The sequence below is a fragment of the Pipistrellus hanaki genome, assembly GCF_964339955.1.
Source record: "Pipistrellus hanaki genome assembly, chromosome: 11".
Classification (NCBI taxonomy): Eukaryota; Metazoa; Chordata; class Mammalia; order Chiroptera; family Vespertilionidae; genus Pipistrellus; species Pipistrellus hanaki.
Genome location: NC_140513.1, coordinates 40,875,418 through 40,893,003, shown reverse-complemented (window position 1 = coordinate 40,893,003; position 17,586 = coordinate 40,875,418). Strand labels below are relative to the sequence as shown.

At 50.4% G+C, this 17,586-nt stretch overlaps 1 protein-coding gene across 1 annotated transcript; it reads left to right on the top strand.

The window, feature by feature from the left end:
* Positions 1-433: 433 nt before the first annotated feature.
* Positions 434-2,836, top strand: LOC311630295 (uncharacterized protein; the record flags this gene model as incomplete). Its single annotated transcript, XM_084899155.1, has 4 exons — positions 434-692; positions 998-1,356; positions 1,788-2,172; positions 2,473-2,836. 4 exons carry the CDS (start codon positions 434-436, stop codon positions 2,736-2,738), a joined length of 1,269 nt encoding a protein of 422 aa, XP_084755281.1. The 3' UTR covers positions 2,739-2,836.
* Between the last annotated feature and the right edge of the window lie 14,750 nt (positions 2,837-17,586).

The window sequence follows — 17,586 nt, the reverse complement described above, 5'->3', positions numbered from 1 at the left end:
GTGTGTGTAAGGGGGGTTCACAAAGAAAGGGCCTGAGCAGGAACATGCTGAGGAGGGGTCAGAAGCCTGGTGGACCAGTCACGTTCATACCCCCGAGTCAAGGCTGGCTGAGTGGACATGGAGTGTGGGTGGCGCAGTCTGCCAGAGGTCTATCCTGAGTCCTGGAGGTGACCCTCATTTCCCCTGGGAGGAGGTCTGTGCAGACACAGGGCTGGGCCTGATCCGGGAGCAGAAGGTCCAGGGGGCAGAAGCAGCAGCAACTAGGGCCAGGCAGGGCTTAAGGCCTCTGAATGGCTGCCAGTCACTGTCATTGCAGAGCTCAACCCAAGTCACTGAGGAACATCAGCAGGTTGATGAAGACCCAGGCCTCGCCTTCACCACTGAGGGGCAGCTGGGTCATAGTACTGAGGGCCAGCAAAGGTCCAAAGTGCATATGGACGGCTCGGGGTCTGGGGAACCAGGGCCCTTTAGTGGCCGGAGATGGAGTCCTCCCCAGAAGCCCATCAGGTTCCGCAGACCTCCATCCTGGAAGCTGCTCAATCAGCAAAGGCAGATCGCACTTCGCAACTCCTTCCTGGAGTCGCCCACATTCCGCAAGAGATTTCCAATGTGTGATGCCTACCTGCAGCACCAGGCCCGTGTGAATCACACCGGGCCAGAGGATCTGCAGCCTCAGGGGGCAGAGCCCAAGGGTGAGAAGGTGGAGAAGGTGTGGGTGGGCTAGGAGGTGGACATGGTCTAGGTGCATTCAAGCTTATGGGGAGGGCTCAGTGCCAGGCACACTGGGAGCACCCCCAGAGACTGGCCAGGGCCAAAGCCCAGCCTCAGACCACCCACCTGCTGGACTGTCAGCGAGGAGGGCGTCCTGTGGTGGGTCCTGGGCTGTGTCTTCTCTGGAAGGCTCTGGCCTGTATTCTGTCCTAGGGAATGGAGGGGGGTGAAGGGGGCACAAGGAAATGCAGGCATGTGGGTGATCTTTTCTCCTCTCACAACCCAGCACCGGAACAGGAGGCAGAGGAGGCTCCTGCAGAAACACCTGAAGTCCAGACAGAGGCGTCTGATGAGGGGTCGGATGAAGAGTTGGAGGCGTGGGCACCTCCAGGGGTCCAGCCACCTCCATCAGCCTCTCCAGGGGCAGCTGTGGAGCCAGGGCCGGCCTGGGAGGCACCTGCAGACAAGACTGAGGCCCCACACCCCCTGGATGAGGAGCCCTCCCTGGAGCCTGCCCTGCGTGTGCCCCAGACCCAAAGCCAAGGCCTCGAAAGAGGCAGCGATGAGAACAGGTTCCGCATTGGCCGCCACTGGTTCAGGACTCCACGCAGATCCCTGTTGCCCTTAACACAGTTGGAGCCAGAGGTAACACAGGGAGGCCCAGGGTGGTTGTGTGGGGGCCAGGCCACCCTTCTGACCCCTACTGAGCAGCCATATGTCCCCTCCGTGTGTGTGTGTGTGTGTGTGTGTGTGTGTGTGTGTGTGTGTAAGGGGGGTTCACATAGAAAGGGCCTGAGCAGAAACAGGCTGAGGAGGGGTCAGAGGCCTGGTGGACCAGTAATGTTCACACCCCGGGTCAAGGCTGGCTGGGTGGATGTGGAGTGTGGGTGGCGCCCTCTGCCTGAGGTCTATCCTGAGCCCTGGAGGTGACCCTTATTTCCCCTGGGAGGAGGTCTGTGCAGACACAGGGCTGGCCCTAATCCAGGAGCAGAAGGTCCAGTGGGCAGAAGCAGCAGCAAGTAGGGCCAGGCAGGGTTTGAGGTCTCTGGACCAGTATCTGGTCACTGTCATTGCAGAGCTCAACTCGGGTCCTAAAGGGAGATCAGCAAGTGGAAGAAGACCCCGGCCCTGCCTTCACCTCTGAGGGGCATCTGGGTCATAGTACCGAGGGCCAGCAAAGGCCCAAAGTGCATTTCGCCAGCTGTGGTTCTGGAGAACCAGAGCCCTCAAGTAGCTGGAGATTGCCTTCTACTAAGAAGCCAACCAGGTCCTGGAAGCCTCCAACCTCGAATCAAAGGCAGAACAGAGTTTTAAGCTCCATCCTGGATCCAATTTTCAAGCCCCTTCTGGAGTTGCCCAAGGTCTCCAGGGAGTTCCCAGCATTTAACGACCTGAGGCCAAATGGCCATGGTATTTACACTGGACCAGATTACCTGGTGCCGGAAGAGGCAGAGCCTAAGGGTGAGAAGGTGGGAATAGAATTGGGGGGTGGGGGGTGGGTTGGAGGTACATGTGAGCTTATGGGGAGGGCTCAGTGCCAGGCACACTGGGAGCTCCCCCAGAGACTGGCCAGGGCCAAAGCCCAGCCTCAGACCACCCACCAGCGGGACTGTCAGCGAGGAGGGCGTCCTGTGGTGGGTCCTGGGCTGTGGCTTCTCTGGAAGGCTCTGGCCTGTGTTCTGTCCTAGGGAATGGAGGGGGGTGAAGGGGGAACAAGGAAATGCAGGCATGTGGGTGATCTTTTCTCCTCTCACAACCCAGCACCGACCCAGGAGGCAGAGGAGGCTCCTGCAGAAACACCTGAAGTCCAGACAGAGGCGTCTGATGAGGAGTCGGAAGAAGAGCTGGAGGCATGGGTACCTCCAGAGGTCCAGCCACCTCCATCAGCATCTCTGGTGGCAGCTGTGGAGCAGGGGCCGGCCTGGGAGGCACCTGCACACAAGACTGAGGCCCCAACCCCCCTGGATGAGGAGCCCTCCCTGGAGCCTGCCCAGGGTCCTGCCTCAGAGGAGGAGCTGCCTCCTTAAACCCCAGCAGGGCCAGTTCCAGAGCTGCTGGCCGAGAGCTACTGCCTCTCATTGATCTTTAAATTTTATTCTTTGTAGTATTTTAGGGTCTTTCTCTCTCTCTCTCTCTCTATTTTTTTCTTATTCTATGCTTTGTTTCTCCCTTGGGGGGATTCAACTCCATAAATAAATAAAAAATATTGTTTGTATTTTAAATGGTGTCATTCCTGAGCCTGAAGGACACTCACGATGCTGGGAAAGCATCACCACCGTCTAGTTGCAGGATGTTCCATCTTCCCAAAGGGAAACCCTGCACCAACAGTACTCACTCCGCACTCCTCCTGCCCCTGGAGACCCCTGGCCTGCTTTCTGTCTGCTCTGTTACCTGTTCTAGAAATTCCCTACACATGGAATCTTAGTGCCTTTTTGTGCTTGTCACATATTTTTGTTCGTGTTTATCTGAAATAGCATTTTTGTTATCTGAAAGGGAAAGCCCACATAGGTTAGAAATCAGATTTAAAAAATAAATAAACAAAAAAGAAGCCCTTTTAGTAAGTGTGTGCATAATCCTGGGATAGAGGCTCTGTGCTCAGTGTGGCCCCAGGGCCAGAAGCCTGTCAGGTAGAGGCAGGCTCTTCCTGTGCTCAAAGCAAAAACAAGAAAAATGCAGAAATCTGGGAAGAGAAACCTCAAGCTGCAAAGCATTCCTTACAAGCCAAGGCCAGAGAAAGGTGTAACCTCCCTGTGGTGCAGAGAACTCTGGAAAGGACTTTTCTAAAGGGACAAAGGGCAGACACATGCACCTCCAATGAGGCAGTGCACAGGCCTCTCCATGTCAGAGAGGGCCCACCTCCCTGATGGGGACACACCCACTGTGGACACTGGGGGCAGAGCACTGTCACCTCAGACTGGCAGGCTTCTGGGCTGGTGGTGACCACCCTGGGGACAAAGTGAGGCAGCAGAGGCCCCGCAGATCCCCTGGGGAGGAGGGGAAAGGCCACTGTCTGGGAGAACAGTGTGCAGCACCTGCCCAAGTCCCACAGGGCACACCTGCACCGGCAGTGCTCCCCCTAGGGGTTACCCACAGAAATCCTTGCACAGTTGTTCAGAGATGGAGTTTTGAGACTATCAGTCAGAGCACTTCTGAAATAGCCTGGAATTAGTAAAATCCCTAATGTCCATGGAGAGGGCATGGGTTCCACCAATCCTGGTCCATGTGGAGGAGGGAAGCGGAGCAGCTGCGCAAGTGGGTGCAGGGTTCTTTGTGTGTTCAGAGATAAGGACCCAGGGGTCCTCTCATGTGAGACATGTGGACCCCATCCCTCCTGTGAGACCACACACATATGATTTCAACACACAGACCATCATATGCAAAAATGACATGACACTGTATGTAGAAAACCCTAAAGATTCCACCAACAAACTACTAAAACTGATAACTGAATTCAGTAAAGTAGCAGGATACAAAATAAAAATCCAGAAATCGGTTGCATTTTTGTTGACCAATAATGATCAGAAAGGGAAACTGAGAAAACAATACCATTTACAATTACATATAAAAATACTTTGGGATAATTTTAACCACGGATGTAAAAGACCTGCACTGAGAGAATTATAAGACACTGAAGAAAGAAACTGAAGAAGAGCTGGACCAGTGTGGCTCAGCAGTTGAGCATCAACATATGAATGAAGAGGTCAAGGTTCAATTCCTGGTCAGGGCATATGCTAGAGTTCTATTCCCAGTAGGGGGGCCTTTGGGAAGCAGCTGATCAATGACTCTCTCTCAACATTGATGTTTCTGTCTGTTTCTCTCCCTTCCTCTCTGAAATCAATAGAAATATATTTTAAAAAGAAAGAAATTTGTAGAAGATACAAGTAAGTGGAAGCATATATTGTCTTTATGGATAGGAAGAATTAATGTCATTAAAATGTCCATCTACTGAAAGAAATCTATAGATTCAACACAATTCTATCAAGATACCAATGGCATATTTCATGGAACTGAAACAAATATTCCATAAAATTATATGCAACCACAAAAGACCCCAAATAGTCACACAAATCTTGAGAAAGAAGAACAAAGTTAAAGGAATCACACTACCTGAAAATAGACCATCCTACAAGTTTACAGTAATCAAAACAGCATGGTACTGACACAAAAACAGATATGTAAGTCAATGAACCACAATAGAAAACCCAGAAATAAACCCAGACTTTTATGGCCAGTTAATATTTGACAAAGGAGGTAGGAATATATAATGGAGTAAAGACAGTCTATTAAAAAAATGGTGTTGGGGCCGAAACCGGTTTGGCTCAATGGATAGAGCATCAGCTTGGGGACTGAAGGGTCCCTGGTTCGATTCCGGTCAAGGGCATGTACCTTGGTTGCGGGCATATCCCCAGTAGGGGGTATGCAAGAGGCAGCTGATCGATGACTCTCTCTCATCGATGTTTCTAACTCTCTATCTCTCTCCCTTCCTCTCTGTACAAAATCAATAAAATATATTTTTTAAAAAATGGTGTTGGGAAAAATGGACAGATATGTGCAAAAAAAAAAAAAAAAAAATGAAACTAGACCACTTTCTTACACCGAACACAAGAGAAAACTCAAAATGTATTAAAGATTTAGATGCAAGACTCATAAGTAAAAAATCCTAGAAGAAAACACAGGCAGTAAAATCACTGATATTTCTCATAGCAATATTTTTTTCTGATATATCTGTTTGGACAATGGAAACAAAATAGAAATTAAATAGGAGTACATCAAACTAAAAGGTGTTTTCACAGAAAAAGAAACCGTCAATATAATGAAAAGACAACCACTAAATGGAAGAACATACCTACCACTGAGACAACTGATAAGTTAATAATCAAAATTTATAAAGAACCTATACAACTTAACACCCAACAAACACCCCAATTAAAAAATGTGCAAAGGACCTGAATGTACATTACTCCAAAGAGGACATACAGAAGGCCAATAGACATGTGAAAAGGTGTTCAGTGTCACTAGTCATCAGAGAAATGCAAATTTAAACCACAATGAACTCCCTGGCAAAGGGCAAGGAGACACCTGATTGGTGGTGTTGCTCTCCTATCAGTCAGGGCAAAACAGATGTACAGTCCTTACTTTATTCTAGCTTGATGCCTGTGTTGGTGGCTAGAGCTATTTCATGCCTGGGGCACATAAAAACAAAAACAAACAAACAAACAAACAAAAGACAACACACAGACCATAATGATCATTATCAATAAAACAACAAGTATTGGCAAGGATGTGGAGGAAAGGGAACCCTGGTGCACTGTTGGTGGGAATGCAGATTGGTACAGCCACTGCGGAAAACAGTATGGAATCACCTCAAAAAATAAAAAATGGAACTGCCTTATGACCCGATTCCACATTAGGAAATTTATGCAAAGAACCCTAAAACACTAATTCCAAAGAATACACGCACCCCCACGTTAATTGTAAAGTTATTTACACTAGCCAAGGCTTGGAAGCAGCCCAAGGGCCCATCGGTAGCTGAGTGGATAAAAAAGCTGTGGTATGGTTTCCCAGTGGAATACTACTCGGCCACAAAAAAGAGGGAAATCTTACATTTTTGCAACAGCATGAATGAACCTGAATAAACCAGTCCAAAAAAGACAGATACCATATGGTTTCATTATGTGTATAACCTAATGAACAAAATAACAAACAAAATGGAAACAGACTCACAGATAAAGAGAGCTGACTGATAGCTGCCAGGAGAGGGGCGCTGGGGAGGGTTGGGTGAAAAAGGTGAAGGGATTAAGGAAAAACAAAACTAAACGAACTTCACAGACATAGACAGCAGCAAAAGGCAGTGGGGCTGGTAGGAGAAGTAAAGAAAGGCTAACTGGCGACAGGAAGAGATTTGACTTTGGGTGGTGAACACACAATACAATATCTGTTAAGAATTGTACACTGGAAACCTGTACAATTTTTCTAACCAACGCTACCCCAATACATTCAATAACAATAAATATAAATAAAAAAGTATTGTACTGGTTTCCAAAACCTTGAAAACAAATGGAGAAACATTTATTTACAGCGGCTCTAAAAAGTATTTGTTTCTCTGTGAAAAGAATTAAGTTATTCTGTGTTCAGATTGTGCTTTCGAAAATGGAAGTGTGTTCAATAAAGCTAACAGAAAAGATAAGACCCGCGTTTTGTTTGTTTTACAAAAAGACTTCTGAACCCTCATTCCAAATAGGTGAGGGGTCCTCAAGGAGTAAAGAGCACAGAAAACTATACTCACTGCCTACGGGTCCTGTCGAGATGATGGTGATGCCTCCTGTCCAGCTCATCAAGCCTTTGCGTGTGTGTGTGTGTGTGTGTGTGTGTGTGTGTGTGTGTGTGTGTGTATGTGGGGGGGGGGGCGGGGACGACGACGGGGTCCTTCTCAGGAAAACAGCAGCACCTCCTCTGGCGGCTGTGCTTCGCCTGCGGTGTGGTGTGGTGGTGGAGGAAGACCTCAGCCAGAATGTGAAGAACTCGGGTTTTGGCTTCACACAAATTACTTCTATAACATCAGGCAAGAATCTAACCTCCCTGGGTTTCCGATTTTGTATATTTAAGTAGGAATAAAAAATGATACTTGCATCAGTTGATTCTTCAGAGGAAAATAGACAAATCAGTCCATACATTTGACTTTCTAGACGTTCATTGCATAGAGGATGCAATGCTGGTGGTCCATGAGTTTCCTTATAATTCAACGCAATGCGTCATCTCTCTCTATGGAATCCCTCGGAACTGACTAAGGCACGAGTCTTGCTGAGAGCCACATGCCCAGCTTTCTGCCTCAACATCCCTACAACACAGTGGGGTCAGTGGAGATAACTTTAGATTGATTTTTGTACCTATGAAATCTTGTTTGAAAAAATTTCATTATTTGAAGACTGACTCATGCTTGGGTGTGCCCACTGCTCGCTACTAGGGGGAGCCGATAGGTCAGGCTGCACAGAGGGATCCTAAAACTGGCCAAGGGCTTGGAGGAATTGGAGGGAGTGGTCTCAGTGCTGGTGGGGACCTCAGGAAACCAACACAAGCTCCCACACCCCTTAGCAAGCCCCTCACAGAGGAACCAGAGGTGCTCGGTCAGAATTCATTTAGTTGAACAAACATGTCTCCAGTGGATTTAGTTGAGTGAACTTTTCCTGGTTCACTCTCTCCTCGGGGAACCATTTAAATGTAGTGTGTGAGCTTCTTGTTGCATTTTTTGGCTCAGCACTCGGACTTTCTTCCTTTGAAGCAGCACAGAACTCAGCTCAACCCTTTCTGACCTTCAGATGTGTGACCGGCTGTCTTCAGACTTGTGTTAAACACCAAGTAGAAGCTGCCTCCCTGAGCAGAAAACTGCGGTGCCAGGAACCCTCCCTCCCTCAGTCAAGGAGGCTGGGTCACTTGCCACTTTGGTTGTGGGGAGTGAGGGATCCTGGGAGGGAGCAGAGGCCTCAGCACAGCCTGGCTCCGCTGATCCTGGAACCCAGGCACAGAGGAGATCTCCGTGTCATGGAAAGCCAGCTGCGTGCGCTGAGGACGCCCTGGCCTGCCTACGTGCTCTCCCTGACACAAATGAAAGGAAACTTCTATCTTAGCTCCAGCACAGCTTCGGCGTCTGTCTGCAGCGAGAACCATGAGGCGTCTCAGCCTTCTTCTGTGAGCACAGGAGGGGCAGCCGCAATGGTGAACCACCATTCTCCAGCGCCTCACAGGAGCCAGCTCTTCCCATTGGCTTCACTTTTCTCCTATCAGCACGGCTCCCAGGCTTGATTCAGTGATGACCACAGCCTGCTCCATCTTTCCAGTAGGACGTGGAGTACGTGTCCCAATATTTTGAGATTTCAGTTGACAGCTTATATCTAGAGCGAGCCAGAAGATTTATAATGCCCTTAAGCAAGGGAGAATTCTTCTCACTTCTCTGCCAACTCCGTGCCCCCCCTCCCCCCCCCCGCCCCCCCGCACGCCACAATGTCCCTGCTCCTTGTGCTCCTCCTGGCTGGGATCAGCTATGGAAAGGGTAAGGGTTAGCCCTTTAGTAACTGCTCAGAGACGGAGCCAGACGGACCTGGAAGACCGCCTCAGAGCAATTCCATGGACTAGAGCTCAGAAATGATTGCGGGGCCTCTCCCTGTTGGCCACAGGACGAAGCCTGAGGTGAACTTTATGCTTGAAGGTCATGCTTGTCTGCTAAGAGCTTGGGGGGATTCTGACGCAGCTCATGCCACTGTCCTCTTTGATCCTGCGCTGCGAAGGTCAGGTTCCCCAGCTCTCCAGTGAAGGCTCCTCAGTGAGGACTGGCTGGAGCCCTCTATCCTCCCTCCCTCAGTGGGCCTCCACCCGACCCTCCTCCAAAGCAGCCTTCGAAATGCATCCCCAAGACTCTTAGAACTCTCCACTTCCAGCTGCTTGGGGCTACCACCCCCGTGATTCTCAGGTTACCATCTTCTGTCCACTGCTTAAGTTCACCGCCACGGGGTGCTCTGAGGCAGGTACCTCCAGGGAGAGGCTCCCCCATGGTGACACTGAGGCCTCCACCGCGGAAGAGGCTCTGCCAGATGAAACTGTCCTCACCCTTCCCCGCAGGTACTGGAGGAGGTTGATGGAAGGATGGCTCTTGAGCATCCCCCCAAATCCCGGTGAGAACTACTCTTGGGGGAGGACCTCACTATGGTGAATTTATTTCTTGTTGTTTATAGCCAAACACTCTAGCATGTGGCTTTGCAATTCTTCTCACGAATTCAAGAGGCAAGATTTGTTTCCCAATCTCCTTGAATCCTGGCTGGCCTTGGAACTTGCTTGGGCCATAGAGATGATGAGGTGCCAGTTCTGAGCTTAAGTCTCAAGCAGCCTGGGCCAGTTGTCCTTCTTGCGTCTTTGGGAGAGTTGTGAGGCCATGCTTGGGCTACTGGGCTGCAAGACCAGAGTCACATGCAATGGAGCCGAATCGCCCTCAGCTCCCTGACCAAAGCCAGCCTGGAACAGCTGACAGCAGGGAGTGCTGGCCAAGGTCCGCAAAGCCATCCCACTGACCACCCAGACATGTAGCAATACATGCCTATTGTATTTCACCGAGGCTTTCAGGTCGGCCTGCTACACAGCATTACTGTGGCCATAATCAGCTAGCATGCCCCCCCCCCCCCCCCCGAAATGAGAAAATGATGCACCCCTTGAAGAAATTATATGTATTAGAAGCAACTTTCACCTTCAAATAAAATGGGTTCCTGCAGGTTACGTCTTCCCTTGCATCCCCTGACAGCTGAATACCGTCCACTGGGCTTCAACTCTAGATGCGTTGAATAGCGTGGCAGAAACCAGAGTAGGAGCACCAGAACCGAAAGTCACTTTTTATTGGGCATCAAATGAACACACGTGGGAGAAGCAAAACCAAGGAAAACAGCACCTTCTTATGTTTGCATGGACGCCGGCTAACACGGGGCTTCCCTACCCAGGCGGGGTTCGGTGGGTTGTCTGTAGCAGTTAATATCCCTCACGTTGGCATCTGGAGGAGAACTGTGCATATAGAGGTCAGAGTATGGACCCATCACTGACAGGTCATCTTTATAAAACTGATTGGTGGGTAATGCAGTGTTAGGCTTCCCTCATTTCAATGAGGATTAGAAGCACAGGAAAAATCTAACAGAGCAAGTTCATGAGTCAAAATCTCTTGTGCTCTAGCAGCGGCAGGGTTCCTGGCCTCCCAAGCTGGAGTCACTGAGCTCTGGCACAGAAAGGTGAACGCTGACTGTCCTGTTTAAACGTGACACAGCCCGGACCACACAGCAGGGGCTTTTATGGCCGTCACCAAGCTTCTGGTTACTGGTGATATACGTGGTCATACACCCTAACGATGGTTGGATGAAGTGTGTGGGACAATTTCATTCTGTTCCCTGGTCATTCAACGCCTGCTTTCCATCGGGGTCAGCAAGCGTACTTCCTAAAAGTGAGCCTTTTAAAAACAATTTCTTTATTGATAAAGGTATTACATATGTGTCCTTATTCCCCCATTCCCTCCCACCTCCCATTCATGCCCCAACACCACTGTTATCTGTGTCCATTGATTAGCCTTATATACATGCATGTCAGTCCTTTGGTTGATCTCTCCCCTTACACCCACCGTCCCCCACCTTCCCTGAGGTTTGATGTTCTGATGGATGTTTCTCTGTCTCTGGATCTGTTTTTGTTCATCAGTGTATATTGTTCATTATCTTCCACAAATGAGTGAGATCATGTGATGTTTTAAAAAATAAATAAATAAAAGTGAGCCTTGTCTCTCGGAGATGAATTTAGAGGCGGGGGAGGGGTGAAGGACATAGACAAGTGGCCTCCAGTTTCCCAGCGAAACACTGACTTCTCCACCCTGTTCTTACTCGTCTCCCTTCAGCCTCTGGCCCCAGAGCTATGGACACACACGGCATGCCTCTGGGCAGCAGCTCCCTGGGGGGGAGGGGGGGGGGTGGTCCCGCTCCCACGGGCCCCGTGGCTTCCCTCACAGATGCCTCTGTCCCCCGACCTTGGCGTGAGCATCCGGAGGGCCGCTGCCCGGGCTGTGTACAGGGACGCGCTGTGTGCCTCTGCCTGGGGCGTCCCGGGAGCACAGAGATGGGATTCAGAGGCGGCAGCTGCGGGAGGCTCCATGCAGCACGCCCTCGCCTCGGGCCCCGCCCTGGGCGTTCGGAATGGAGGGTGATTCTTCAAGGAGGATTCACGAGGGAGGGAGCCGGCGCAGAGAGAGGCCCGTGGGATTAGCATGAAGAAAGATTTTCTTTCTTTCTAAGTACAATCTGTGTGTCATTTTTCTTACATGGTGGCTGTGATTGAACCCAGCTCTGGATAAATACAGGAGTATACACACTGGAGGTATTGTACAAGCAGCAGAAAGGCCCATTTGCCATTAAACAAGTGCACCTTTGTAAAATTCAGTTTTTAAATCTGGGAGCAAAGGGTCCACAGGAAACTGGCTAACTGTAAGGCTCAGTCACTGGAAACTGCAAACAAACAAAACCCCACAAAGCATACAAACACCAAGGAAGCCAGCAGGTGCTGCGGCTGGGATAAGGGACGTCTGCTTGTCATGCTGAACACGCCTTCCCCCTGAGCAGCAGTTCTCAAAGGGTGGCATCTGGACCGGCGGCAGCAGCAGCAGCATCACACCTGGGAACTTGGGGAAACGCCAGTCCTCGGGCCTCTGCCCAGGCCTCCTGAGTCAGACATGCTGTGGTCTGTGCTGTCACACCCCCCGGGGGATTCTGGTGTGAACTCAAGTTTGAGAACTCCAAGTTTATGCGATACAATCTGCATCAGAAGGTACATAGCACATAGCTATCCTTCCCAAAGAGATTTAGCCTTAAGGCCTCTATGTAAGGTATATTACCTTCTCTCCGGGGCATCTAGGATGGGACTGATACAGACCATCCTCAGGAAAACTAAGAAAAGCATCATTCGCCCGGCCAGTGTGGCTCAGTGGTTGAGCATCACCCTATGAACTAGGACAGTGGTCGGCAAACTCATTCGTCAACAGAGCCAAATATCAACAGTACAACGACTGAAATTTCTTTTGAACTTCATTTTTTAAACTTCATTTTTTAAACTTCAACTTCTAACGCCACTTCAAAATAGACTCACCCATGCTGAGGTACTTTGTGGAAGAGCCACCCTCAAGGGGCCAAAGAGCCACATGTGGCTCATGAGCCACAGTTTGCTGACCACGGAACTAGGAAGGTACAGTTCCATTCCTGGTCAGGACACATGCCCAGAGGTGCAGGCCTGATCCCCTGTAGTGGGTGTGCAGGAGGCAGCTGATCCATGATTCTCTCATCAGTGATGTTTCTTTCACCTTCTCCGATATCAATAAAAATATCTTTTTAAAAAAATAAAAGCATTATTCAAAGACTCTTCCATGTTCTGTAAGCCACCTGGTGACAGCAGCACCCACTTTCCATACCGATAAAGAAGACCTGGGCTACGCTATGGCCACAAACCTCTTGCAGACGTCCCTAACTTATCATGATAAAGGTTTATGTTTCCCCCTCATACGCCTGGTTACGTATGAGGTCAGCAAGGGAACGCTCCTCATCACTCAGGACCCCAGGCTGGCGGGGACGAGGACATGCCAGGCCTAACTGCCGAAGCTGGCGAGCGGCACCCAGAGAAGGACCTGAGGGAGGACCTAGGACAGCCCGGATGACCACTGTACAAGGTCACGCCTGGGCCACGGCAGCCATCGATGCTATGCTGCGTATTAACGGTAAAGAAAAGGCAAGGCCAACGCTTTTCAGTTTCATAGTCAGTACCTCTTTGTTCCATCTGATCTTCACATCAAGAAAATCTATACCGTCCCCCCACGGTCTTTTTTGACCAAACTTTTCCATTCTTTATATTAAAAAAAAAAAGAAGTTAATATACACACAGGAAAGTACACGAATCCTGAGGATACAGCCGGATGAGTTTCCACAAAGTGCACACGGCAGTGGACGGTCATCGGGCCCTCAGCAGCCCTCAGGCTCCCTCCCAGCCATCTCCTCTCCCTTTCCTAATGGTAACGCTCTCCTGATTCCCAGCATCACGCTTCCATCATGTTTTTACACATGTGTGTTCCGCTGGCACGTATCAGCCAGGCAGCAAGACTTCTCAGCCCTGGCAGGTGGTGTGACAAACCCAAGCACAGTAACCAATCGCTGTGAGTGAAGACTGGCTTTCGGGGTGAGGGGTGAGGGGGGAGGCGGGGGTGGTGGTAACACTATTTCGGACGGGGTTGGGCCACAAGCGCTCTGAACTCTCAGGGACTCAACCAAATTAATGAGCATGGTCTTTATTACCTGTTCACTTGTGCACATTCCGTATTTCCTACCAGCCAGATCTGTCACAGCCAGAATCGCTGCCGCCTGACAGGTGACGAATAAGTGACCGCCCAGTCGCCACCGGGTCTCCCGCAGCCGACCGCTCCAGTGTGGAACACGGCTTGTTTTCTGGTTCTCCCTCTTGCACAGCCTGGCCCTTCCAGGTGGGCCTAGGGCTGGGCTAACTGGCTGGGGAATGAGGAACAGGTGAAATTGATTTTGGCCCAAATACAAGATTGGCTTTTGCTTTTAGGGATATTCCTATGCAGCTTCCATTACCAGAAAATTAGGAATCTAGTTCCTGTTTTCTTGCCCATTAACTGACCAAAGGTCTGCATGGAGAGACAGTGGGCAGTTGGTTTCCTAAAATGCCAGCTTCTCCCCAGATGTCTTCAAACATCAGGACAGGCACGCACCCATAAACATGCTGCTTTGCTTTCCTGCCTCTCTGTAAAACCCCTGCTGGCGTTCGGGCCCCACGTCCTGGGACATCATTAGAAGTGCTGACTAACTCCATGTCACATTGAAGGGCTGACTGTCACTTCCCAATCTTCTCCCCCCTCTTCCTGCCCAGGAAATGGCCAGGGACTCCGGTGGGTGGGCAGGGAGTGTGTGCAGCCAGGAACACTCTGTGGCCAACCACTCAGCCACATCCTCTGTGGTCATCATCTTCTGCGAGATGTGCCTCAAATATCCTTGTATAACCAGCTGGCTTCCAAATGACAGCCATGCTAAGTAAGCTCGGAGTTAACCTATGATTAGTAATTTCCTCATGGCACAAAGGGGAATGAAATAATCTCTGGCTAAGGCCATGGCTTAAAAAAACAAAAACAAAACAAAACAAAAAAACCCCATACAAAAACTAAAAAAAATCTGCGCTTTCAGTAAAAAAAAGAAAATAGAAATTTGTCTTTATTCCAAAGCCAGAGAGCATCAGGCCACGGCCTTCTTCCTGTGCAGGAACACGACTGCTTCACAAGGACGTGGGGAAGGAAGAGATTCACAAGAAAATATTCCCAGAGCCGTCTGCCTGCTCCACTGCTGTCACCCATGTACTGAGCCGCCCCCACCTCCCTGCCCCGTCAACACACACAGATGGATCCTGGCCTTCTAGAAAAGCCTCCTCCAGGCTCCACCCTGCCTACCTTGTTCAGAAAAGAACTTAAGGGTAGTGATCGCATCATTCAGGAGTAATAAAATTCTCAGCACGCACCGAAGGTCCCACTGAGAGACACCAGGGATGCTCCGGACCTAAAGCAGCAGATCTGCAGGGTGGGGCCCAGAATCTGCATGCCCAGCAGCTGTCACCGGAGATTCCTAAGCTGCCATGTCAGGAGTTCACACAGAGAACCACAAGAATACAGGTATCTCTGCTGGCAGCAGGCTTCCCCCTCAGAGGGTCCCAGGAGCATCTATAGGAAGATTACGGCTCGTCTGCTCATGATTTCCCTTGAGGGGAAGATTGCAGTCTCCTTACCTGACTCTGTCTGCAGTATTTCAGTGTTATATAAGTCAGGGATAAAACTGTGCTCCTGGGAGTATCGAAAAATTACCGGGAGGGACCCAACATGTCATTTTTACTGTGGGGACTAGTGCTAGATAGGGTTGGGGATAACTTTCTCCAGTAATAAGAATGGGGTTTAGTCCATTTAGTCCTAACAGCAGGATAAGTTGTCAGTTTTACTTAACATTAAAGTCTCAAAGTTCCCATTGCTCTATTCCTTCGTCTTGGGGTAGACTCTGGCCTTCAGCTGCTTCTGCTGCTTCTTCTTCTTCTTCTTCTTCTTCTTCTTCTTCTTCTTCTTTTAAACCCTCACTTGAGGATATGTTTATTGATTTTAGAGAGGGTGGGGAAACATCAATGTGAGAAACGTGGACTGGTCGCCTCCTGTACCCACCCCGACTGGGAATCAAACCCACAACTTAGGTAAGTGCCCTGGCTGGGAATTGAACCTGCAACCCCTTGGTGCATGGGATGACCCTCCAACCTATTGAGCCACCCAGCCAGGGCTGGCCTTCCGCTTCTTCATTTCCAGGGCAAGGGAGCCTGGAAAACTGGCTTTGCCCTAAAGCTGGAGAGTAAAACCAGGTAGGTCTCTCCAGCCCTCTGCCAGCCTCTCTTGGGGACCTGGCCCAAGCGCCCCCGCCCCCCACAAACCCCTTTCTGTATGTGTGCCTCAATAAATCGCAGCTCTGCCAAAGGGGAGACTCAGGCTGGTTTATACAGTGTGCCAGGACCCCAAGATAAGAAGCACTCAAAATGCCCACCGTGAGCAAAGCAAACACAGCGCAGGCAGCAGCTGTTCCCCGAAGAAGACCTCACTGGGCGGCAAAACAAGCACTCGCTTTCTTTTTTGTGAAATTTAGCACCGGAAGTCTGAAACGGCAGTACACAGGGGTAGGAATTCAATCACCTTCCTTTCTCAAAGGCAACAGTGAAAATTCCCCGGATCATAAGCCACCGGAGATTCAGCAGCCCTCTTTGCTCAAAAGGCATGTCAGGTGGTGAAGAGGCGGAAAACTCACGGTCCCACTTCTCCTCAGACGCAGACACTTCTCTGCGTCAGTGTGCTGTGCGACTTCCGAGCCGATGGAACTTGACCTTAAGCAACTACCTGAAGCTAAGGTTAGCCTAGATCCCAGAGCCAGCAGATCTGTCCCAGGAGGGAAAGAGATGTTTGTGACCCGGCGCCTGTGGCCTCCTTCTGCCCAGAGGCCCCGGCATGAACTGAGCTGCCCCTATTACTGCCCCACGTGGGCCTGAATTGCCAGCAATGTTTCTCCAGCACCTCCAAAGTTCTCTCCACGGTGTGAACATCTGAGCTCGTGAAAGCAGGCTGTCCAGTGCAAGCACGATGATGACGCACATCTGTTGGAAAACTCCAGTCTCTATCCTTAGTTTTTGTTTTTCTAATATATATATATTTATTGATTTCAGAGAGGAGGGAAGAGGTAGAGAGATAGAAACATCCGTGATGAAAGAGAATCATGGATCAGCTGCCTCCTGCAAGTCCCCCATTGGGGATCCAGCCCACAACCCAGGCACATGCCCTTGACCGGAACAGAACCTGGCAACTTTCAGTTCGCAGGCCAACGCTATATCCACTGAGCCAAACTGGCCAGGGCAGTCTGGCCTTCTTCTTGAGCTCGATGATGAATGAGCAAAAGGGAGGAAGGAAGGAGAGGAAGACAGAAAATAAAGGTCGAAGAAAAGCCTCAGCGATCTTTCTGCGATGCACCTGGCTCTCTCAGGTGACCTGGGTTAAAAGCCCACCACCAGCCGAAACCGGTTTGGCTCAGTGGATAGAGCATTGGCCTACGGACTGAAAGATCCCAGGTTCGATTCTGGTCAAGGGCACATCCCCAGTAGGGGGTGTGCAGGGGGCAGCTGGTCTATGTTTCTAGCTCTGTATCCCTCTTTTCCTCTCTGTAAAAAACCAATAAAATATATTTTTTTTAAAAACAGCAAAAACCACAAACAAAAAAACCCACCTCCAGCCACTCTGCCCTGACACCTCGTGTGCATTCTGGCCACCGTGCCTCGTCACCTTAAGGAGATGGGCTCGATTCCCATCACTTTTTAGAAAAGACTTGGAGTCAGTGCTGCCGGGCCATCAGCTGTCCGACATAAAAAGCCCGCCTGGCTCCGCCTCTCCTTTCCCATCATCACGGGCTTCCAGCGGCCCCAGCAGGTGCGGCCAGACTCAGAACAAAGGTGTGCTGGTGCCTCTGCACGTGAGATGAGCGAGCTCACCGGCTCCCCTGGGCGATTACCTGTCTGGTGACCTGCTCGCCTAACGAGGTCTCACGTTTCAGACTCGTGACGTGCAACCTGAGCACTGAGCAGAGCTGAGGCGCTCTCGGGAGGCGTCTTCTGCCGTCCGGAGTGCGAGACCGGTGGGCCGGACCCACCAGCCGCCCCGTGCAGCCCGTCAGCTGGTGCCGCCACTGCTGTCAGTCAGCAGCATCGGGCACACAACTGTCAAGAGATGAAGCAGGGACCAGCGGA